The sequence below is a fragment of the Petaurus breviceps genome, unplaced genomic scaffold (assembly GCF_028583685.1).
Source record: "Petaurus breviceps papuanus isolate PSGF00001 unplaced genomic scaffold, PetGlider_PUasm1.0 551, whole genome shotgun sequence".
In the NCBI taxonomy this organism is placed as follows: Eukaryota; Metazoa; Chordata; class Mammalia; order Diprotodontia; family Petauridae; genus Petaurus; species Petaurus breviceps.
Genome location: NW_027186372.1, coordinates 10,858,667 through 10,881,067, shown reverse-complemented (window position 1 = coordinate 10,881,067; position 22,401 = coordinate 10,858,667). Strand labels below are relative to the sequence as shown.

At 41.9% G+C, this 22,401-nt stretch overlaps 1 protein-coding gene across 1 annotated transcript; it reads left to right on the top strand.

Moving 5' to 3' along the window:
• Positions 1-1,574: 1,574 nt before the first annotated feature.
• On the top strand, positions 1,575-5,783 carry FOXI1 (forkhead box I1). Its single transcript, XM_069102278.1, has 2 exons — positions 1,575-2,201; positions 4,450-5,783. The coding sequence occupies exons 1-2, from the start codon at positions 1,631-1,633 to the stop codon at positions 5,010-5,012; spliced, it is 1,134 nt and encodes a 377-aa protein (XP_068958379.1). The 5' UTR covers positions 1,575-1,630; the 3' UTR covers positions 5,013-5,783.
• Positions 5,784-22,401: the final 16,618 nt, after the last annotated feature.

The following is a 22,401-nucleotide window of genomic DNA, read 5'->3' as shown; positions in this document are numbered from 1 at the left end:
ACTGAAAGAAACCATGGACTGAGACCAGATTCAAGTATGGAAGTCCTGCTTCAGTGCTAGCAAAGAGACCCCTGTAATCTCCTTCTGACCAGTAGTTCCACCCCTTTACCATCTGTGGCTGAGAGCTCTGGAAGCTGCTGCCACTGCTAATTCAGTGGTTTCCCGGGCCTGCTCCTAGTTGGGCCATTCTTCTCTGGAGTGTCTGTGCTGGAACGTGCCTCACCCTTACCCAGGTGGGACAGACCTTTCTTGCCAAACTGCTAAATTATCTTTGGCGGGAAAATTATTTCAACCCATTCTTTTGTGGATTCTGTTGCTCTAGGAATTGTCTTGCAGTGTGATTTAACGGTGTCCAGAGGGGCCTGGGGGAGAGCTCAGATGAGTCACTGCCTTTTCTCCGCCATCTTGATTCTGCCTCTCTCCAAGCCACCTCTTCTTTCTCAATCTTCTTGTCCATCTTTTAAATGAGGGCCCTTCATCCCTAAAGTTCTTCCCAGATCCAAATCTGAGGATCTGATTCCCTGTCTGATTTTACCAACCCACCCTCCAGCAGTCATCAAGTTCAGGATTCTAGCTTTCATTTTATTCCCTTCCTCATTTGTCAGTCTTCTCCTCTCATCCATCCTGCACACATAGCCCGTAAAGGGGAAACTGGTCAGCACACGCGCGGGGAATCTTAAACTATGTCACTCTGCTGTCTCTTTTGAACCTAATCCATGTCAGTTTGTCTGTAAGATTCTTCAGTTGAGGACTGCTCCTGTCCTCTGTATATAACTTAAAATACGAGCTCTCTGGCTACTTTTGTGCCCTTGTGTGGAATGGTGCCTTTGATTGGGGCTCTGTGAGAATTTGCTACTAGGTGTACAAGAGAGCAGAGGTAATCGGGTGAGGGGAGGGCAGGATGAGGCACTAAGTAAGTTCTTCAATATTCATCAGTGTCAGAGTCTTAGATCTGTTCATTGTCTTTGGAGAATGAAGAGAGGAGAGAAACAGAGACAGAGACCGAGTCTCATAACTGCTGATTGCCTTTGGAGAACGAAGAGAAGTGAACCCGGGATGGAGGGGGGGATAGAGAAAGGGAAAAAGGGACAGAGAGACAGAGATACATAGAGATAGAAAAGGGAGAGAGACAGAGATTCAGTGACACAGAGATAAAAACAGAGACTAATAGAAAGAGATGGAGAGGGAGGGAGAGAGGGAAAAAGAGACAGAATAAGAGAGACAGAGAGAAACGCTGGCTATTTGGAACATCGACTCTACTAAGCCCAAGGGAGAGGGCTGCTCAGGCTTCACCGCCTGGTTCAGAGACTTCCTGCCTTGGGTGCTGCTGGGGGGAAATTCTCCCCATTCATCAGGACTGAGGAAGCAGCCTGAGCCTCTGAGGGGGTGGCTGAGACACTTTCTTTAGTCAGGCAGCCAACCTTCCCCCAAGGCAAGGGACTCCCTATCAGCCCGATCTCCAGCCAGTCCCCGCAGCCCTGGGGTGGAGCATAAGAGCCCAAGGCTAAACACTGCACAGGTGTATAAGTACAGGGCCTGGGTCCAGCTGCTGCACCTGTTCCAGGAACAGCCTCTCCCAGGTGCTTGCTCTGTGGCTCAGGAGGGGCCGCCGGTCCCCAGAAGTCAGGCCATGAGCTCCTTCGATCTCCAGGCGCACTCCCCACCCCGCTGCAGCCCCCAGTTCCCCAACATTGGCCAGGAGCCCCCCGAGATGAACATCTATTATGAGAACTTCTTCCACCCACAGAACATGCCCAGCCCCCAGCGTCCTTCGGGCTATGATAGCAGTGGGGACTATGGGGCCACACCAAACCCCTACCTCTGGCTGAATGGGCCTGCCATCACCCCTCCACCCTACCTCCCAGGCTCCAACCCTGGAGCCTTCCTCCCCCAGTCCTATGGCATGCAGAGGCAGCTGCTGCCAAGTGGCCTCGGGGCTACTGACCTGGGCTGGCTACCCATCCCTTCCCAGGAAGAGCTGATGAAGTTGGTGCGGCCGCCCTACTCCTATTCAGCCCTCATTGCCATGGCCATCCATGGGGCTCCAGACAAGCGGCTGACCCTCAGCCAGATCTACCAGTATGTGGCAGACAACTTCCCCTTCTACAACAAGAGCAAGGCTGGCTGGCAGAACTCCATTCGGCACAACCTGTCTCTCAATGACTGCTTTAAGAAAGTTCCCAGGGATGAGGATGATCCAGGTAAGGGGCACAGAAAAGTCAAATGAATGGGCTGGAAAGACCATTTCTGTACTGTGTACCCTGGAGAAGTGTGTGTGTGTGTGTGTGTGTGTGTGTGTGTGTGTGTGTGTGTGATGGGGGGGAGGAAGGTGGGGGTGTATGTGTGGGGAGAGTAGGGATGGGTGTGATATACATGAGCTAGTGAACCCCAATCTTCATCCCTAGTGAGCAAATTTAGAAAATGAAGAATGAATGTCCTGGTGAATACCCCCTTCTTATTCTCCAATTAGCCTCTAAAGTTAAGAAAGTTCCCACAGGGCAGGGAAACAGATCCTATTAGAACCAGTCATATTGATCTCATTTCATTTTAAGTATTTACTGAGACCCTGATGAGCATCCAGCTCCATATAAAGACACTTTGCCTGGAGAGGTGGAAGGAATTCTGGGATTCAGTGAGAGAAGTTCTTTTTGGGAGTTCAAGGGATCACAGATTTAGAGCTAGAAGGACATCGAAATTCATCTCATCCAACTCTCTCGTTTCTTTCTTTCTTTCTTTCTTTCTTTCTTTCTTTCTTTCTTTCTTTCTTTCTTTCTTTCTTTCTTTCTTTCTTTCTTTCTTTCTTTCCTTTCTTTCTCTTTCTTTCTTTCCTTCCTTTCTTCCTTTCTTTTTCTTCCTTTCTCCCTTTCTTTTTCCTTTTTTTATTTCCTCTCTCTTTATTTCAATTAATAAGCATTTATTTTCTCTTCCTTCCTACTCCCACTACACCCCTTGGGATTAAAAAAGAAAAGAAAAATCATTGTACCAAATATGTATAGATAAGGAAAACAAATTCCCCCATTGGCCATATTCAAAGATATATATCTCACTGTATCTTGCAATTAACTCCCTCATTTTCCAGAGGAGGAAATTAGAACCCAATAGAGATTAAATTGACCTCCCAAGGTCATATAGGTCATGAGTGGTAGAGGTTAGACTTGAATTCAGGTCCTCAGACTCCAAAATCAGTGCCTTCCCCATCCTCCTGCTGACTCTGTATCCCTGGGGTAGATGGTTTTGGCCAATCTGTGACTTAATTTCCTTATCTGTGAAATGATAGCTGTTAGACTACCTGGTATCTGGTGCCTTCAAGCTTAGAATCCCATGAAAAGAGAGGCACCTCTCTTATGAATATATGAGAAGCAGAGAACTGGTCCCCATTCTTAATGAACTGCTTATCTAATTAAGGAAAGAAGATAAACATGCCTAAAATAATTAGAGAGTACTACAAGACAGAGACCAAGCAAGATCAAGGGAAGGGGTTGCAAAATGTGGAAGCAGAAATGTGATTCCCATTATCCCTATTTATCCCCTGACCACCAGTTCCTTTCTGGTGAGTGGAGTCAGTTAGGAGTTTGAAGGAACTGGAATGAAAAAAATCTTTGAGGCTTCCCAGGGCTCCATAGCTCCAGAAAAGGGAAAGATGGCTTCTGGTTTGTGGAAAAAATGGCCCAGGAAGAAGGCTTCTCCAGTGCAGGGACTAGATCATTCTCTCTATTTCAGCATGTAGAACAGCAGACTTTGCACATGATAGGAGCTTTAAGAACATTTGTTGAAATAGTGTGGTTGAAGGGAAAAGAATTCTGGGTTCAAATCTCAGCTCTGCTACTTATTGCTGGTGTGACCTTGGGGAAATAAGCTAACTTCTCTGGGCCCTAGTTCTTACTGTTTAACATGAGGGCAATGGTCTAGATGACCTCTAAACTTCTTCCAACTCAAAATCTTTGATCTTTATGACTAGAGTTCAAGGCTCAGGTCTGCCACTCACTAGTTGTTTATCACTGAACAAGTCACATAATCTCTCTTGAGTTTCTGTTCCCCAATCTGTAAATTGAAAATGTTGGACTAGGTCATCACCAAGATTCTTTCCAGCTCTAATTCTGTGCTCCTGTATCTACTAACATAGGCTTAAGTGCATAATAAATAATCCTTGGGAATGATTAGAAAGTCAAATGCTTTTCATTTGTCTATTTATAATAGTTGACTTAAATATTGCTTTAAAGTTTGCAAAGAACTTTATTATCTCATTTGAATCCCAGAATAACCCCCATCAGATGATTACTGAAAATATTAAAATCCCCATTATATCCACAAGTAAACTGAGGCTAAAAGAGGTTAGGTGATTCGTACAGTGAAATCTTAGGTGACTTTAGATTTTAATTTATTGTGATATGGGGCAGGGAAATCCTGGCTATGTCTCTGTACTTATCATTTTCACCTGGTTTTCATCAGGAAAAGGGAATTACTGGACTCTGGATCCAAACTGTGAGAAGATGTTTGACAATGGAAATTTCCGCAGAAAGAGAAAGAGGAAGTCAGATGTGACCTCCAGCACAGGCTCCTTGGCCTCAGACAAGTCTGAGGACAGTCTCCTGTCTGGCAGCCCCAAGACCACAGAGTCCCAGGACATGTTAGACAGTGCCTCTCCAGGTTCTGACAGCTCCCCAGGGAAGCGCTCTCCTCCTTCTCCTTCGGGCAACCCATGCCTCAGCAGCTTCCTGTCCACCATGACTGCCTATGTCAGTGGCTCCAACTCTACAGGTCGCTCAGGGGGAGCTGTTCCAGGACTTAACAATGAGAGCACTGAGAAGATGGGTCAGAACTTCCTGAGTTTTAACTCCTTCTCCCCACTCCCCAACATCCCCAGTCATGGAGGTGGGGGTGACTGGTCCAACTCCATGCCCTCCAACCACCTTGGCTACAGCGGCTCTGTCCTCAACCAATTCAACTCTCATTTCTATAATAGCATTAACACGAACAGCATTCTCTACCCCAGGGAGGGGACCGAAGTCTAGAAGCAGGAGCAAAGTCCTGGGTAAGGACAGTTAGGGCTGAAAGGAGAGAGGCATTACTCAGTAGGTAGCACTATTCATCCTGAGGTTTGAAAGCTTGAATCTGGTCCAGGATTTTTTGTTTTTGTTTTCTGGGAGGCAATGGGTTGAAGTGACTTGCCCAGGGTCACACAGCTAATAAGTGTCTGAGACTGGATTTGAACTCAGGTCCTCCTGACTCCAGGGCTGGCACTCTATCCACTGTACCACCTAGCTGCCCCTCAATCTGGTCCAGAATTGATTTGAAAGGGTAGAAAAAACCTACCTTTTGTCCAGAGACTTGACTAAATCTATCACACACATGTGTACACAAACACATATAAACATATATAAAGCATGCAAATACACACAAAACCATAGACATGGAACCTTACTCAGGAAGCACCCTATACGTACAGTAGCCCAGGGGGCAGCAGATCTAAGTGATCCAGGTGGGAAGCTATTGTTTAGGCACTTGGGATTAGGAAATTCCAAAAGTTCTTGTCTCTGTTCCCTGATGGGAAATCCAGACCAACACTGGAAAGTATAAGTCATAGATACTGAAACTGGGAGGAAACATTGCTATGTGACTCTCCCTGAGGGCACCAAGGACTCAGTATTCCTACCCCTCAGGGTCTGGAGCCAGCATCCCCATCATATCTTCAGCCTAGGGAAACTGGAACCAGAGCAGTTTATATACCAAAGGGAAAGGACCCCAGCCTCCCCAACCCCCCCCCCCCCCCCCCAAGGGGCCCCCGTTGTTAAAAAGCCCCTGGACAGTCCCTCCCAGGGAGTCAGGGTGAGAAGTAGCATGAACCTGACGTCCCTGGCACTGCCAACTATAACTTCTCTCCAAGCCTCACTTCCTGTGTGTCATGGGCCACTGAAAATGTAGGGTTGGTGCTATCCAAGAGAAACAGTAAGAGAAGAAACTCTTCCTTTTTATAGCCAGAAATAAGGGAAAGATGAAAGAGAAACCAGGGAGGTGATAACACCTCCCCCCCACCAAAGTCCTAAGAACCCACCAGATTCCTGTACCAAGTTTTAGGACAATCATCCAGAATTCTACCCACAGTGTTGTATATTGTGACCGAACCAACGCCTCTTGTGATTGTTTAGGGCTTTTTTACTTTTATTGTTGTTGTTATTGGGTTGTTTTTTGTTCTTTTATTTTGTTTTTGTATATGTTTTGTACTTTAAGCTTTCATCACACACAGGACACACTCGGAAGTATTTTTTATTAATAAAATCTTTGTGCAGAAGTGCGTAGCCTTTACTTATGAAGCAAGATTCTTACTGTTTAGAACCAACTGAGCCAAATCCATATTGGAAAACGCCTCGAGCTGGCTGGACTGGCCTGCCTGACAATGTCTGGTACAGAATGGGCTGGCAGGGAGAGGTGTGAGCCTTGAGGGCTGCCAACTTCCTCCTAACTCTACCAGGGAGAAAGATGCAGACCTCAAATTAAACAGACAGCAGTAGATTTCCAACTGAGAGCAGATGGGAGAAGAACCTAGGAGTGGGGTGGGAAGGGCGTTTATTCTGAACCCAAAGACCTTGAAGATATGCCTTTCTGCCTGGCATAGAACAGTCCTAAGTGGCGTCCCTAGAAACAGAAGATGTAACAATACACAACAATCCTACCTCTCGGGGTAGTATCATCCCCATTTTACAGATGGGGAAAATCAAGCTCACAGAGGTTCAAAAATTTCCCCAAGCTCATAGAGCTAGTGTCAGAGGCAGGATTTGGAGTCAGGTTCTCTGCCTCCAAATCTCTTGCTTTTTCTCCTAAACCACACTACCTCTCACTAGCCTGCTGTCCATTGTATTAATAATCCTAATTGCTCATATCTGTGGTACCATAGGTTTACAAGGTGCTTTTAGATAAATAAACTCATTGGATCCCCACAATAATCTTGTGTACTACTATTATCCCCATTTTATAGACGAGGAAAGAGAAGGAGAAGGGGAAGGTGGGGGAGGAGGAGAGGGAAGTGGGAGAAAAGAGACAACGTGGTATAGTGGGAAAAGGCATGAATTTGGAGTCAGCAGAGCTGAGTTCAAATCCCACTCTCCCATTTATTCTCTGTATGACCTTGAGAAAGTCATATCTTCTCAGGGCACTATTTACCTCATCTGTAAAATGAGAGAGTTGAATTTGATGTTGAACTAAGGTCCCTTCCAGCTCTAAAGCTATAATCCTATGATTTAGTTCTAGGGGTCCAGAGAGGTTAAGTGACTTGCTCAGAGTCACACAGCAAATCCTGAAGTGGGATTAAATCTGTCTTTCTGCCTGAGTCAAGCATACTATACAATATACCATGCTGCTTTAAAGGGATTTTATTGACCCTTTGGGAAATTCTTCAGGGCTCCCTGGCTTTTTGCATAAGAGCCCCAACAACAGTCCCCCATCTTGTGGTTTGTCCCAGGATGTTAACACCTTCTTCATAAATTAAGTCACTAGCTGCTAGGGCTAGGGCAGTTGGATGGTGCAATGAATAGCATACCCAACCCAGGGTCAGGAAGATTCATCTTTGTGAGTTCAAATCTGGCCTCAGACATTTACTAGCTATGTGACCCTGGGCAAGTCACTTAACCCTGTTTGCCTCAGTTTCCTCATCTGGAAAATGAGCTGGAGAAGAAAACTCATTTAGTATCTTTGCCAAGAAATCCCCAAATGGGGTCATGAAGAGTCAGACGTGACTAACACAACTGTATGAGAATAGCAAGCTGGTAGGCCTTGCTGAGAACCCAGAGTAGCTCTCCACACACAGCTGTGTGTCAGTGCTTCTGCTAGACACAAGGGAAGTCTAGTTGAGAAGGGAAAGTGAAAAGAGAGAGATAAAAGGTACATCACAGTCTCTCAGGATGCAGAATTTGGGGTCACTGTGTTTAAGGTCTGAAACCCAGGGAAGCTGGAAGCGAAAGAAGTCAGGAAAGTAGTGGAAACAGTAGAAGGGCCCGGAATAATCAGGAACATTCTTCAGTATCTTTTCTGGGGAAACATCTACCCTCCCCCGGTCAGGAAAAGATTTGCTCCCAGGAATGGAGGTGTTAAGGTATGAGGAGAAGGGGGACTATGGCCCCACAAAACTGAGGTGCCCTGTGATATAAAGGGCAGAGAGCTGGTCTCAGGACTTGCAGGCCTTGCCTCTAACACACACCAGCTGCCTAGCCCTGAGCAGCTTTCTGAACCTCCCAGGGCCCCCAGGAAACTCCCCAAGACTATAAATTGCAAAGGAGGCACTGACCTGCACTGCTCAGGGAAGTTCCTCACCAATTAACTATTTATTGATGAAATTACCAGTTTTGTTAAAAAGCAGGTCGGGTGAGTGTATGTGGAGGGGGCCAGGGTGGCAGTAGGTTATGTCAAACCTTCTCATTTTCAAATGAGGAAATAGGTTCAGAAGGGAAGGGATTTATAAGTCAGTGCCCGAACCAGAACTAGAAACCAGGCCCACAGGGCTTCTCACAACATATATTATTATAAATCCATTTTTTTAAAATGGCCACTCAGACAGCAACTTGATTCAGCTAGGCGGGGGTGAGATCTTCAATGGAAGGCAAGCCATGGGAGAAAGAAGAGGAAAGAGGAGACAAAAGAGCAGAGATCCACGGCAAAGGGGAAGGGGGGCTCCTGGCTATTGCAGAAGGAAACATTGCCCCTGTGGCTGAAGCGAGAAGGTACAGAGAGCTCAATCAATCAAACAATCAATCAATCAATGTTTATTAGGCACTTGCTCTGTGCCAGGAATTTTGCTAGGAGCTTGGGATACAAAAAGAGACAGAAGACAGTCTCTGCCCTCAAGAGGCTTACAATCTAATGGGGGGAGACTACATGCAGACAAGTATATACAAACAAGATAGATCTGGGATAAAAAGGAAATAATTAACAGAGGGAAGGCACTAGAATTAAGAGTGTTTGGAAGAGGCTTCCTATGAAAGATGGGATTTTAGTTGGGCTTTTATAAAAACCAGAAGTCAGTAGGCAGAGTTGAAGAGAGAGAGAGAGCATTCCAGGCTCTCTCTGGGACAGAGAAAATGCCTGGGCAGAGACATGGAGTGCCTGGTTCGCTGGAAAAGCCAGGAGGCTGGTGTCATTGGATAGAAGAGTAAGGGGTAAGGCTGGAGAGCTAGGAGGAAGGGGTTAGGTTCTGAAAGGCTTTGAATGCCAAACAGATCTTCAATCAAGATTTCCAATACTCAATTATCTGTTATTCTCTTGCCCAGAATTGAAGAGAAAAACCACAACCACACCTGGACCACAGCACAATAAATGCCAGCCAATTCCTTCACTCCCTTGGGCTGTGTAGTGTGAGAAATGTTTCCTGGCTCTAAGTTCCTGCTTGGAGAGTAAAGTGTTCAGAGGAGGATCCATCCCAATGAATGCTGGGATGGATTCCGAACTAGTACTTTCCCCCTCTGCTTATTTCTTCCCCCCCCCCCAAATCAATGGAGTCAATCAATGTCAATGCCAACTATGCCAAGCAATATACTAGGTAGGGACTGTGTGGAGAATGAAAGAAGTATAAGCCAATGAAAGGCATGGTGGGGAGAAGGTCAGCCTGAATGGCAGGGAGACCTGGGTTTGAGCTCTGCCTCTGATGATTACTAGCTGGGCGGCAACATGACTTCATCTTGTAATGATCCAAGAGACTCCCTATGACTACAGGTTGAAGACAAATCGATGATCTGTACTATCAGATATAGGGAGTTACCCCACCAAGGAGGTGCTCAAAGACACGAAATCAGGACTCCTCCCCTCCCAAATAATCACCCCCATTTTATAATCTAGCGGGAGAGACCAAACAAACCCACAAAAAGAGCTATGTGTAATCTTTGTGGAGCTCAACCATAAATGCAATTGGGATTTCAGAGAAGGCATTTCAGTTGTGATAGAGTGTCGACGAAGGCTTTCTGTGAAGAGACAGAGAAGTGAAACCTGAGGAATAATGGGATTTTGATCATGAAAAGAATTCAAGTCCAAACCATCTAGCATGACATCCCTTTCAACCTTGTTATGGCTAAATAACAATAATGAAGAATTAGAAGCAACAAGACAGAACTATACCATGGAAAAGAAGAACTAGGCCTTGTTCTTTGCAATATCTCTCGAGTTCTGTGGATCATGTGGACTGGGCAGGTTGAGGAGAAGGTAGTTTTGTAACAAATCTAGTTTCTCTCTCCACATTGAGGGCAGAGACCTCCAAACTCTCCTGGAATATGACAAGATCACGGAGGTTTTTCAGGGAAGGGATTCAGAGACCCACTGAAAAATATGTGGGAGTTTCTTGACTGTGCACTCAGGTAGGAATTATTTCTGCATTTTTTCCTATTGTGTTAATATCAGTTATATATGTATATGCATATCCACATGCACATGAATATGTACACACATACATACATGTTTTCTATACACATGCATATGTATATGCATATATGTGTGTGTACATATATGAGAAAGCTAAAGTTCGTAGAGATGAAGTAATTTCTCCATCAATATACAACCAGTCAGTGTCAAAAGTGCATTCGAAGCCAGGTTTATTGACGCCAGATCAAGTGCTGTTTCCATCACACCATGCTAATATGAACTAGATTTCAAAGGTGCCAAAATAGTGACTTCTGAGGAACTAGGAATCCAGGGAACTCTGGGTTCCCCTATGACCAAGGGTGGTACCTTATACAACATTCATGTAGAGTTAGGGTGGTAGGGAAGGGAACAGATATTTATTAAGCACCTACTACATGACAAACATTTTACAAATATTATCTCATTTGATCCTCCCAACCAGGGAGGTAAGGGCTATTATTATTCCCATTTTACAGTTGAGGAAATTGAGACAACTAGAAGTTAAGTCAATTGCCCACAAGGTCAAACACTTAGTGCTAATAAGTTAGTAAGTGTCTAAGACAGGATTTGAACTCAGGTCTTCCTGACTCCAGGCCCAGTACTCTATCCTCTGACCATCCAGCTGCTACCTAAGTTGATAAACTATATGGAACCATGGAATATCAATACTAGAACATTCCTACAAGTTACCTAGTCCAGTAATTCCTGTTATTGGCAGGAAAACTAAGCCCCAGTAAGACACAGGGACTGACCCAGTATCTCACTTTCAGTTCTGAGGTCTTTCTAACACCAGCTTCCGTCAGAGTACCATGCATGACCAGAAATCAGTATCCTTTTCCTATTAGACAGTCACATAAAAGAGCTGGGATATAGCCAGCTAATCTAAATACCATAGTTTGAGGGGATGGGGAAAGACAAAAAAAAAGAAGGCATATCAAGGCACAGAATAGGTCAGAGAGTAACAAGAAATTCATAAGATCACAGATTTTGAGTTGAAAGGGTCCTCAGAGTCCTTATCCAAATCCCCTCATTTTGCAGATAAGGAAACGGAGGCCCAAGGAGATTAAATGACTTAAAGACATATAGTTAGAAAGCAACAAAAGTGGGATTTGCACCCAGGCCCCAGACTCCAAAGCTGGTACTGTTTCCAAAGTTGAAAGTCAGGTCTAGTCCCTTTAGGTTGAACCATCCCAAAGAAACCTGCAGCTGGTGACCAGTTTTCTGCATACTACGAATGGAGGTCCATTTTGCCTTTGAATTCAATAACCATTTATCTTCCCTACATTTGGCCTTTACTCAGCTCTAGCCCATGGCACCCTCAGCACTGCCCCTACCTTCTTCCCCTATCCCCTCAGGGGCTGAGGCTAAAACACAATGAAATTGTCCATTGTTGCCAGAACTCTCAATGCTTCCTTTGAGGTTTCTCATGACAGAAATATTACAGTGTTGCAGACACGAAGTGCTTCCTCCCACTTCCATCCCCATGAACCTCTAAGCTAAAGATGCCATTACCCTAGTCAAAGTTTCAGCTGCCAGGAGCAATTCAGACAACATGCAAAACTGTCCCTGGCCTCATCTCCCACATTGCCATGGGCCCAGGGAAGCAGGAGAGAACCAGGAAGAGGGAATTAATTCGACTAAGACTTACAGACTTTTGAAAAATGTCCTTCCTTTTTTATCTGAACAAACAGCTTAGGCTAATGGAAAGGATGTAGGTTGAGAGGAGAAGAGATCCGGTGGGGAGGGGGAGAGGGTAGAGAAATGCACAAAGGGAGGGGGTGGAGGGTCTTCCGGTTCACCATCCAGCGAAGTAATTTTTCTTACCAACTAGGTACTAAGTTCTTTTGTTTCTGGGCTGCTGGAAGCCTGCAAGTACCACAGGAGCTTTCTAAACTTGGCACCCTCTAAACTGGACACTCTGAGACTCTAGCTGTGACTCTGGTACAAATTATGGTTTTGAGAAATTCACAAGCCCTTGAGCTCGTTTGATATATAAGTGGTTACTGTTTCAGGGAGGAAAAAAATTCCAAACCCTAAAATCTTTTTTCTGAAAAGTCTTAGCAATTCCCCCAAGTCCTAAATAGGTTGTGAGCTTATCTGGTACTCCAAGCTTCTGGCTCACTGGCCAAAGGCCTATGGAAATTAATCATTTCTGGAATTGAAAAAGCTTTCTCCATTGATCACCAATCAGCCTGAAATATGTCCTCTTTTAGCCATTTCTCCAGCAAACGACTCTACCATGCTTCAGATGCTCTGAGGGCTTATTTCCATTTAAAAGAAGACAACTAAAACCACACTGGTTCCCTCTGCACAGAAGGATAGATACTATTTGATTCAGAAAAGAGTGACTCTCCATCCTGAAACTTTGGAGAGCCTTCAGGAAGCACTAGCCAGACTGGATTAGGAGTTTCATTCATGCACAACATTGCCAAGGAAAATTCCCTTTGCAAACAGAAATAGGGAGGGATCCTGTTAATGCCAAGACTTGGACATGGAAGGAATAATAAGAAAACTATTTAACATACTAGAGTTCTTTGGAACAATTATATTCTAAGCCACAGACAATATTGGTGGCATCTTCAAAGCAGATAAGAAAAAAAAAACAGATCGTTTTGTATTTTTCTAGAATTATCACCACATACACCTGATTCTGGGTGGAAAAACAGAGAAGATGACTTGCCAGAACTTTTTGAAAGTAGGTCCCTAAGGCTCTTATCCAATATTTTTGAAATTGCTTTGATTCGATATGAAAAGAAACTGGGATGGGGAAAAGGTATTTAAATACTGGTTCCTAACATTGGAAAAAGGACTAGCCTGTGATAAAAACTCTAACCAGCTCTTAGAATGGTCATCTGATTTAAGGCTGAAAGAAACCCTACAATCCTTTAGTTCAGTCTCCTCATTTTCTTATCTTCTTCTTTCCTCTCCTTTATTCTATCTTTCCTTTGTTTTTAAGTTTACCGACACCCTTTGCTTTGATCAGTTATTTTCAGACATACCCCCTCCCTAACACAGACATACTTCCTACCTTGTAGGATTGCTGTAAGAATTAAAGAGATAATAATTGTAAAGTCCTTAGCATAGTGCTTGGCACCTATTAAGAGCTATAGAAAGGTTAGTTATTATTATTTTTATTATTGATACTACTACAATAACCACTACTACTACTTTTACTAATACTGCAACTTCTACTACTATTACCACTACTGCTACATCATTAGCTTTGCTTTGTAATAAAGAAAATAACAGCCAAAGCCAATGGACATACTGACCACATCTGACAGTATATACTATAGTCCTACAGCCCTGGTCTCAGGCTATTCCAGTAAAGGGAGAGGTACTCATCCATATCAGTCTTCTGAGATGAAGATTGGTTATTTCTCTGTTTTATAAGTGAAAAAACTGAGGTCCAAAGAAGTGGTGACTTGCCTAACGTTCCACAAGTCGTCAATAGCCGAGGCAGTATGCAAACCCAAGTCTGACTCTGAAACGGGCATTCTAACATCAGAGGCTCTGTGGAAAGAGAAACCGACTTGGAGTCAGGAAGACCTGAGTTCAAATCCAGCCTCAAACACTAGCTGTGTGACCCAGAGCAAGTCGCCACCTTCATCCGACTCATTTCCTTAACTATAAAATGGGGATAACAATATCAGCTACCTGACAGAGTTGTTGTGAGGAGCAAATGAGATGTTTGTAAAGGACCTGGTGTGGTACCTGGCACATAGTAGGTGCTTAATCAATGTTTGTTTGCTTCTTTTACTCTACCAGGATGCCTAATAAAATGAAATTGGTCATTTGCAGTCAGGGCTGTGAAATGAACACGGTGTTGTGGATGTGAACTAGATAGAAGTCCAAGGAATTGGACCTGCCCCTACCATTTATTTTTTGTATGTGGAACCCTAGGCAAGACAAACCATACTTGGCGCAGTGCCTAGCACATAGTAGGAGCTTAACAAATATTAATGATTGATCAACTAACTACACTGAGCCTTATTTCCTCCTGTGTAAAAAGAAGATGCCTGACTGTTTTCTGTAAGGTTCTTTCTAGCTCTCAATTCTGTGGACTATCAGTACATTTCATGATCCATTCAGGCAATATTTGAATGTTCTGGCTCAATAATTTTAGAAAATACTCAGGACTTAGGTCTGGTTCAAACTGGTTCACTAAGTATCTTTAAAAGTTTGGTTGTAAACTCACAGTGCAGTAAATAATTAATGCTTGGATTTAGTGTGAGGCTCAGCAAATGAGTGTAGTTCTTTCTGGTTTTATTTATGGTTCAGGTGGGTTCAAGTCAGAGCTGAAGTGGAGCATTTAGGGACACTTCCCAATAACAAGTTCTGGTCTTCTATCTTTAGTATTGTTTTTTAGTTCAGCCCCTGCCCAACGCTTGATTTTTTTAATGACATCACTAACAAATAGTCATCTACCCTGCCCTTGGGTACTTCAGTAATGGGAAGCTCACTATTTTTAAAGACAAACCATTTCATTTTTGGAGAACTCTAAGACCAGGGATTGGACCTATGATTTCATTAGTACAGGGGCTTCCTAGGTGAGAAAACTTCCTTTACCCATGCAGGTCAGCATCTTATTTGTAACTTAAGAGTTTTGGAGAGTTGCCTTAGAGAGGTAAAAAAATTTCCCCAGAATTACATAGCTATTATGTGCTAGAAGAACCAGGTCTTCCTGGCTTCATGTCTGACTGTACACTATACCTTTAGGAAAAATTTACAGACTTCCAGGCAAAATGGTTGCCTGAACTGGCCAGTTGTTACCTACCTATCCAGCAAAACTGTGAAATTTCCATCAGATGGAATAATGAGAAATTACAGGAAATAACTTCTACCCATACTTATCAAAGAAGTCAGCCAGAAATCTAAGGACACTAGGGAAGGAGACAGGCAGTAAGCCAGGGCAGAGTAGCCCACCAGTGTCATCAGAACTGGTCCAGGGCCAGAGAAGCCCTGCAAAGAGCTCTGTGTCTGTAGGCACCAAATTCTAAGGGTTCCTAGGGCTGTGAGAAAGCCCTGAGGTAGAGATCTTTTTAAAAAAATTTAATAGTATTTTTTTCCAATTACATGTAAAGATAGTTTACAGCATTTTTTTTCAGGTTTTTTTTTTTTTTGGAGAGCAAAAGAGGTTTTTTTTGGAGAGTTTTTTTGAGGGTGACTTGCCCAAAGTTACACAGCTAGTTTTTTGTGTTAAGTGTCTGAGGCTGGATTTGAACTCAGGTTCTCCTGACTCCAGGGCAAGTGCTCTATTTATTCATTGCACTACCTAGCCGCCCCTACAGAATTGATTTTTATAAGATTCTGAGTCCTAAATTTTTTCTTCCTCCCTTCCCTGCTCCCCAAGATAGCATGCAATCTGATATAGGTTATACATGTACAATCATATTAAACATATGTCCACGTTAGTCATATTGTGAAAAAAGGATCAGAACAAAAGGGAAAAAACATGAAAAAGAAAAAACAAAAAAGAGAAATAGAATGCTTTGATCTGCACTCAGACTCCATAGTTCTTTCTCTGGACGTGGATAGAATTTTCCACCATGAGTCTTTTGGAATTGTCTTAGATCATTGTATTGCTAAGAAGAGCTAAGTTTATCAAAGTTGGTCATCACCCAATGTTGCTGTTACTGTGTGCAATGTTCCCCTTGTTCTGTTCACTTTAATCAGCATCAGTTCATGCAAATCTTTCCAGGTTTTTCTGAAATCCATCTGTTCATCATTTCTTATAGCACAATAGTATTTCATTGCATTCATGTACCACAACTTTTTCAGCCATTCCCCAATTGATAGGCATCCCCTCCATTTCTAATTCTTTGTCAGGTAGAAATCTTAAAAGTCCTGGGGAGTAGAAAGGGACATCAACTGAGGCAGCACTATAGTGACCAGATGGAGACATCCCAAGGCTTACACTCTATCTTGAAATTCCAGAAAGGGACCTAATGATCTGGTAACCTGAACTTCAAAGAACCAGGAAGGTCTAACATTGGGAAGTGGAGGAAAGCCTAGGAGCCCAGGGAACCAAAGACAAGACCAAGAAGAGACAACCACTTTACCAAAAGCCCAGCAGTGAGTGGAGGCTGGTTTTGACACAAAGCTCCAATTCAGGAAATAAAGCTGGAAATGTGAGTAAATCAAAAGAAATAATGACCTGTATCAAAAAATTATTATAGATCTACAGACCCCCTCAAGTGAGCATTAACTCTCTAACAACTGTAAGAAGAGACCTGAAGGAAAAAAAATGGATTTTTCCAAAAGGAATTATAGGAATGCCTAGAAGAAAATAAAGAAAGAGCTCCAAAATTAAATATATAGTTTAAAGAATTGGAAGGAGAATAAGCAACTTAGAAAAGAAAGTAGCAAACCGTGCCCATGAAATCAACATCCTGAAAACCAGAATAAGTCAAATAGAAATCAATAATTCCATGAAAGACCAGTAAATTTTAGAATAAAATAAAATGACTGGAAAAAAATCAAAGAAAATTTACATATATCTGATGTAAAAAAAAACCCAGTGCAATTACATGAAAAGAAGATAATTTAATAATTATTGAGCTCCTTAAAAACTAGTATTAAAAAAAAAAAAGCTTGGACACCACATTACAAAAAAATCACAAATTAAAACTCCCAGATTGGGACAGCTAGGTGGTGCAGTGAATAGAGCACTGTCACTGGAGTCAGGAGGACCTGAGTTCAAATTTGGCCTCAGACACTTAACACAAAAACTAGCCATGTGACCTTGGGCAAGTCACTCCCAATTACCCTCCAAAAAAAAGCAAAATAATTAAATAAATACATACATATTTAAAAAAAAAAAAGACTCCTGGTTTGATTAGAAACAGAGGATAAAGTAAAGCTGGAAAGAATTCACCAATCATCTTCTGAAAAGAATTCAAAAATTCAAAATCCCAGGAATGTCATAGCTAAGTGACTGCAGTCACAATCACACAAGACCTGGCAGCTTCTATTAAAAATAAGAGGTCTTGAAATAGAATATTCTGAAAATCAAAATAAATAGGCTTACAACCGAGAATCACTGACCCTAAAAAGCTCAGTACAATCCACCCCTGGGGGGTGGAGAGGCTTGATGTTTAATGGAAAAAAGGACTTTCAAGCATATTAAATATAAATGTGAGTTTAAAAAAACCCCAGAAAGGTAAATTTATTTGAGCAATTGAAAGGGGTTGTATGTTGATGTAGTACTAACATTCTGAGAGGGAGAGAAGACATGGGTAACCCTTTACAACTTTAATGTCTTTGAAGCATATAGAGGGAGTTAAGGAAGAAACTGGTTCGACAGGGGTAAGGGAAGGCAGGGCAACAGGAGGCATATGCTAGTGCAGAAATGAAGGAGAAGAAGAGGTAGAATTGGTTATTTCTCCTAATTGCAGTGTAGGAAGAGTCTACAAACATGGAGGAAGGGGTAGAGAAGTAGATAACAATTTCTTATTTGAAATTGACAAAGGAAGGATGAACCCACACACAGTTTGGTATAGAAAACATCAGACTCAATAGAGAAACAAGCAGAGATGGGTATGTAGAAGTGGTGGAGTTGGGGGACTGCGGGAGAGGGGAGACCTGGCTAAAATGAAGTATAATACAGGTAAGGTAATAGTCAAAAGCAAAAATAAAAACAAAACTTCCTAAAGGCAAATAAAAAGCAAAACAAAGAAAGAGAACACCAGAATCTAAGAGGGTGACTTAGATTACCTAGACAATTGGAGAATGGATGAACAAATTGTGCAACATCAATGGAATGGAATGTTATTGTTCTGTAAGGAAAGGTGAAAGATGATTTCAGAGAATTCTGGGTGGTATGAATTGATACAGAGTGAAGAGAGAAGAACCATGAGAACACTTTGTACAAAGACAGCAGAATTTTAAAGAAAAGAAACTTTAAAAGCTTTAAGAACTTTAGGCAATGCAATAACCAACCACAATTCCACCAAGGGCTCACAATGAAATATTATCCCCCTCAACAGAGAAGTGATAGTTTCAGAGTACATATGGAGACATATATTTTTTGGACATAACCAATATGGGAATTTGTTTTGCTTGACTGCATATTTGTTATAAGAGTTTCCTTTCCTTTTTTTTTTTTTTTGCTTTTTGGAGGGCAATTGGGGTTAAGTGGCTTGCCCAAGGTCACATGGCTAGTTTTTGTGTTAAGTCTCTGAGATCAGATTTGAACTCAGGTCCTCCTGACTCCAGGGCCAGTGCTCTCTTCACTGTACCACCTAGCCGCCCCTTCCTTTTGTTTTTAATTTCATTTTTTTTAAATTTTCAATGGGAAGGCAGTAAAGTAGGAAAGAGATACAATCAAAGCATGCCCAAACATATTTCTAGAGGACTTATTATGAAGCATATTACCCACCTCCTGGCAGAGAGGCAGTGGACCCAAGAAACTGAAAGAGACATACATTTTTGGATATGGCCACAATGGTGGTTTGTTTGACTTGATTATGCTTTTATATTTGAGGATATTTTTTCTTTTTCTCAGTTTTTCAATAGAGACAGAGGTAGGAGGAAATGAGATCAGAAATAGTGATGGAAAGAGAAAGATGGAGACAGAGAGACAGAGAGATAGAGACAGAGACAGAGAGACAGAAAGGCAGAGTTAGTTGAAAGAGACACAGAGAGACTGAGACAGAGACGCAGAGAGCCACTGAAATATATATGCATATATATATAAATGCAAAGAAAAGAAATTCAGAAAGAAGCATGAAAAGGACAGTTTTGAAAGTAACATGGAATTTATTCTATTTTTAAAAGACGAGCATTATTAAATGCTTTATGATTTTATCTACAATCTTGTGGTATTCTGCTATGTATATAAAATGTAATTTTCTGGAGTTTTAAGTCCAAAATAAAAAATAAAATTTATTTTTAAAAAACCGATAAGAATAATGGAATGTGCTTTTCAGAATTATAGTTATGGAGGAATGAATAAACAAATGAAGCATTGAGAAGAACACAAATGACTAAATAGATCATTCCAACTGTCCCAAAGGTAAAAGCTTTGTCATGAACAAAATCAGTCCTCATAGAATGAGAATCTATTGATTGATGGTCATTCTATCAAATATTGCTTATAAAAATCCAATAACCAAGTTAGATAGAGAATTAAGACAAACATATAAAAATAACAATCATCTGCCAATAGATAAGTGGTCAAAGAGTATGAATAAACAATTTTCAAAAAAGGAAATGCAAACTCTCAGTAACCACAAAGGGGTAAAAATGTTCCACATGACTAATAAGAAGAGAAATGCAAATTTACACATTTCTGAAGTTTGACCTCAAGTCCATCAAATTGATGGTGATGAACAAACATGGAAATAGTCCATCCCGGAGATGCCGAGTCACATCAATAGACTGCTAGTAAATATGTGAATTGGTCCAACTGTTATGGAAAATCACTTGGAAATTACTCAAGAAAAGTTACTAAACTGTTCATAGCTTTTGTTATTCTGCTCCTGGATATATACCCCAAGAAAGTAAATGACAAATATATACCCATGGATACAAAATATTCTTAGCAGTACTTTTTGTGGTAGCAAACAAGCAAATAAAACCTAGAAAGTGTCCATTGATTGAGGAATGACTGCAAAGTTCTGATATAAGAATGGAATGAAATGCTATTGTGCTGGAGAAATGGCTACCATAGGAAAGTCTGACTGCCCACTTATTGGTGTGCTACAGATTAATATGCTTCTTTTTTTTTCCGGGCATATATTGGACTGAGTAGCTTTCAAGGTCTCCTTAAAATTCTGACATTCTGTGATTCTATGAATTTGAATTAAATACAATGAATAGTTTTGACTCCAAAGGACTGAAGATGAAACACCCTTTCTTTTCAGCAGAGAAGTGATTATAACAGGGGCTTGCCCAAGATCCCAGGTTGGAATAAGAAGAGCTTGGATGAGACCCCAGGTCCCAGACCTAATGGACAATCATTCTTTCTTCCTCAGAGTACAACCATAGTCCCTGTTGAGTTGCTCAATGATTTCCTGTGGGCAAGGAGTTGATCATAAGTGATCCCTCTGGTTTGATCAGGAGACAGGGCTTCCTCATTAGAGAACTGTAGGTACATATCTACACTCAGCTTGCTGCCAAGAATTAAGGAGGCTTAGGGAGACAGGGTACTGGGGATTTGTGATTTGCATATAATGTTATTAGATATCAGTCATTTCAGACCAGCTTGTAGAGACCAAGTTTCCCTTGCATCCCCCTCTTTCTTTAAACAAATGTGAGGTACTAATGATCCAGGTGGCAGATGAGAGCATCCAGTGAGATCTGTTGAGGAGCTGAGGGATATAGGGATGTAGAGACTTTGCCTTTGGACCAGGAGGTAAGGTGATTGGGAGCAAGTTTGGTCTGAGAGCTCAGGAATCCCATATGTTCCCAGCTTCCCTCAACTCAACATTTCCCATGGAATATATGCCTATGACTACCAACATTTTCTTAGCAGTGCTTTTTGTGGTAGCAAACAAACAAATAAAACCTTGAGCGTGCCCAAAGGCTATGAAGAGTTTAGTAACTCCATATGCTCCCAGCTTCCCTCAACTCAACATTCCCCATCCAGAGGTCTGAGGCATCAAAATTCTGAACCTGAAACAACTTAGGTGTCAGTGATATTATGTAAAGATCTGGAATCTGTTGTCACTTTATAGTAATAATATTGACAACTCTATTTTTTTGAAGAACTTTTAGTTTATACAAAATCTATCTTTCTGAATTTTGTCTATTGGAGTCAGCTCTTTTCTTGGATGCTGCAAATCTTTCTTCCCCCATAGAAGTCAGCTGGTCAATAAACATTTTGCTGAGCAGCTGGAATTCTTGGCTTAGGCTCTTGTGTGTTCTCTTGATTCCTGAACTGGCCTTTTCCTCCTAGTCTCAGACCATGTTTGTGCTGCTGCTGGAACCCCATGAGCAACATGTCCCTCGGGATAGAACCAGCATTTCCTGATGTCCCCCAGCTGCGAGGAAGCAAAGGTAAGGGTGGCTGTTTGTTCTGAGGGCACCGTGTTATTCTGTGGTCATATAAAAAAAATAACCAAAACTAACAAAGATAAACACTCTAAGGTGTGATGGTCTAAAGGAGAACATTCTGGTGTCACCTGTGGGAATGGGTCTTGGGGCTTGGGGTGGGGACAGCAAGGGGAGAGATTTCTAAAATCTTTTAGCAGAGCAGAAGCAGATGTCCCAAACTACGGCTTCCACGGTTCTCCTGGGTCACTCAGTGAAGGGAGGGAGAGCAACACTGGGGCCTCCACAGGGAAGGCTTGGACAGAATTGGCAGGATGCTTTAGAACAGGAGAATACTCAGTATGCCTGTGTTTAGGCCCCAGGTCTGCCACCAACTCACTATACGGTGTTGAGCAAATCATTCAGCCCTTCTGAGTCTTAGCTTTCTCTTCTGTAAAAATGTTTTTTTTTGAAGCTTAGCTCAAATGCCAACTCTCCCCAGCTGCTACTGCCTCCCACAAAAAAGTTACCTTGGATTTATTTTGCATGTATTGTTCATCTACTTCAAAGTATATGGTGTCAACCTCAATAGGATGTAAACTTTTTTTTACATTTAATTTTTGTTTTTTCTCAATTATATGTAAACAAAATTTTTAATATTTCAAAAAAATTTGAGTTCCAAATTCTCTCCCCTCCTCCACTCCTTGAGAAGGCAAGCAATTTGATATAGATTATATGTGTGCAGTTATGCAAAACATTTTTATATTAGTCTTATTGTAAAAGAAAACACAGAACAAAAACAAAAACAAAAAAGCAAGATTAATAGAAAAAGTAAAAAGTAATATGCTTAAATCTGCATTCAGATTCCTCAGTTCTTTTTCTGGAAGTATTTTTCATCAGGAGTCTTTTAGAATTGTCTTAGATCATAGCTGAGTACAGCTAAGTCATTTACAGTTGATCATTGCTGTTACTATGTACAATATTCTCCCGGTTCTTCTTACTTTACTTTGCATCAGTTCACATAAATCTTTCTAGATTTTTCTGAAATCT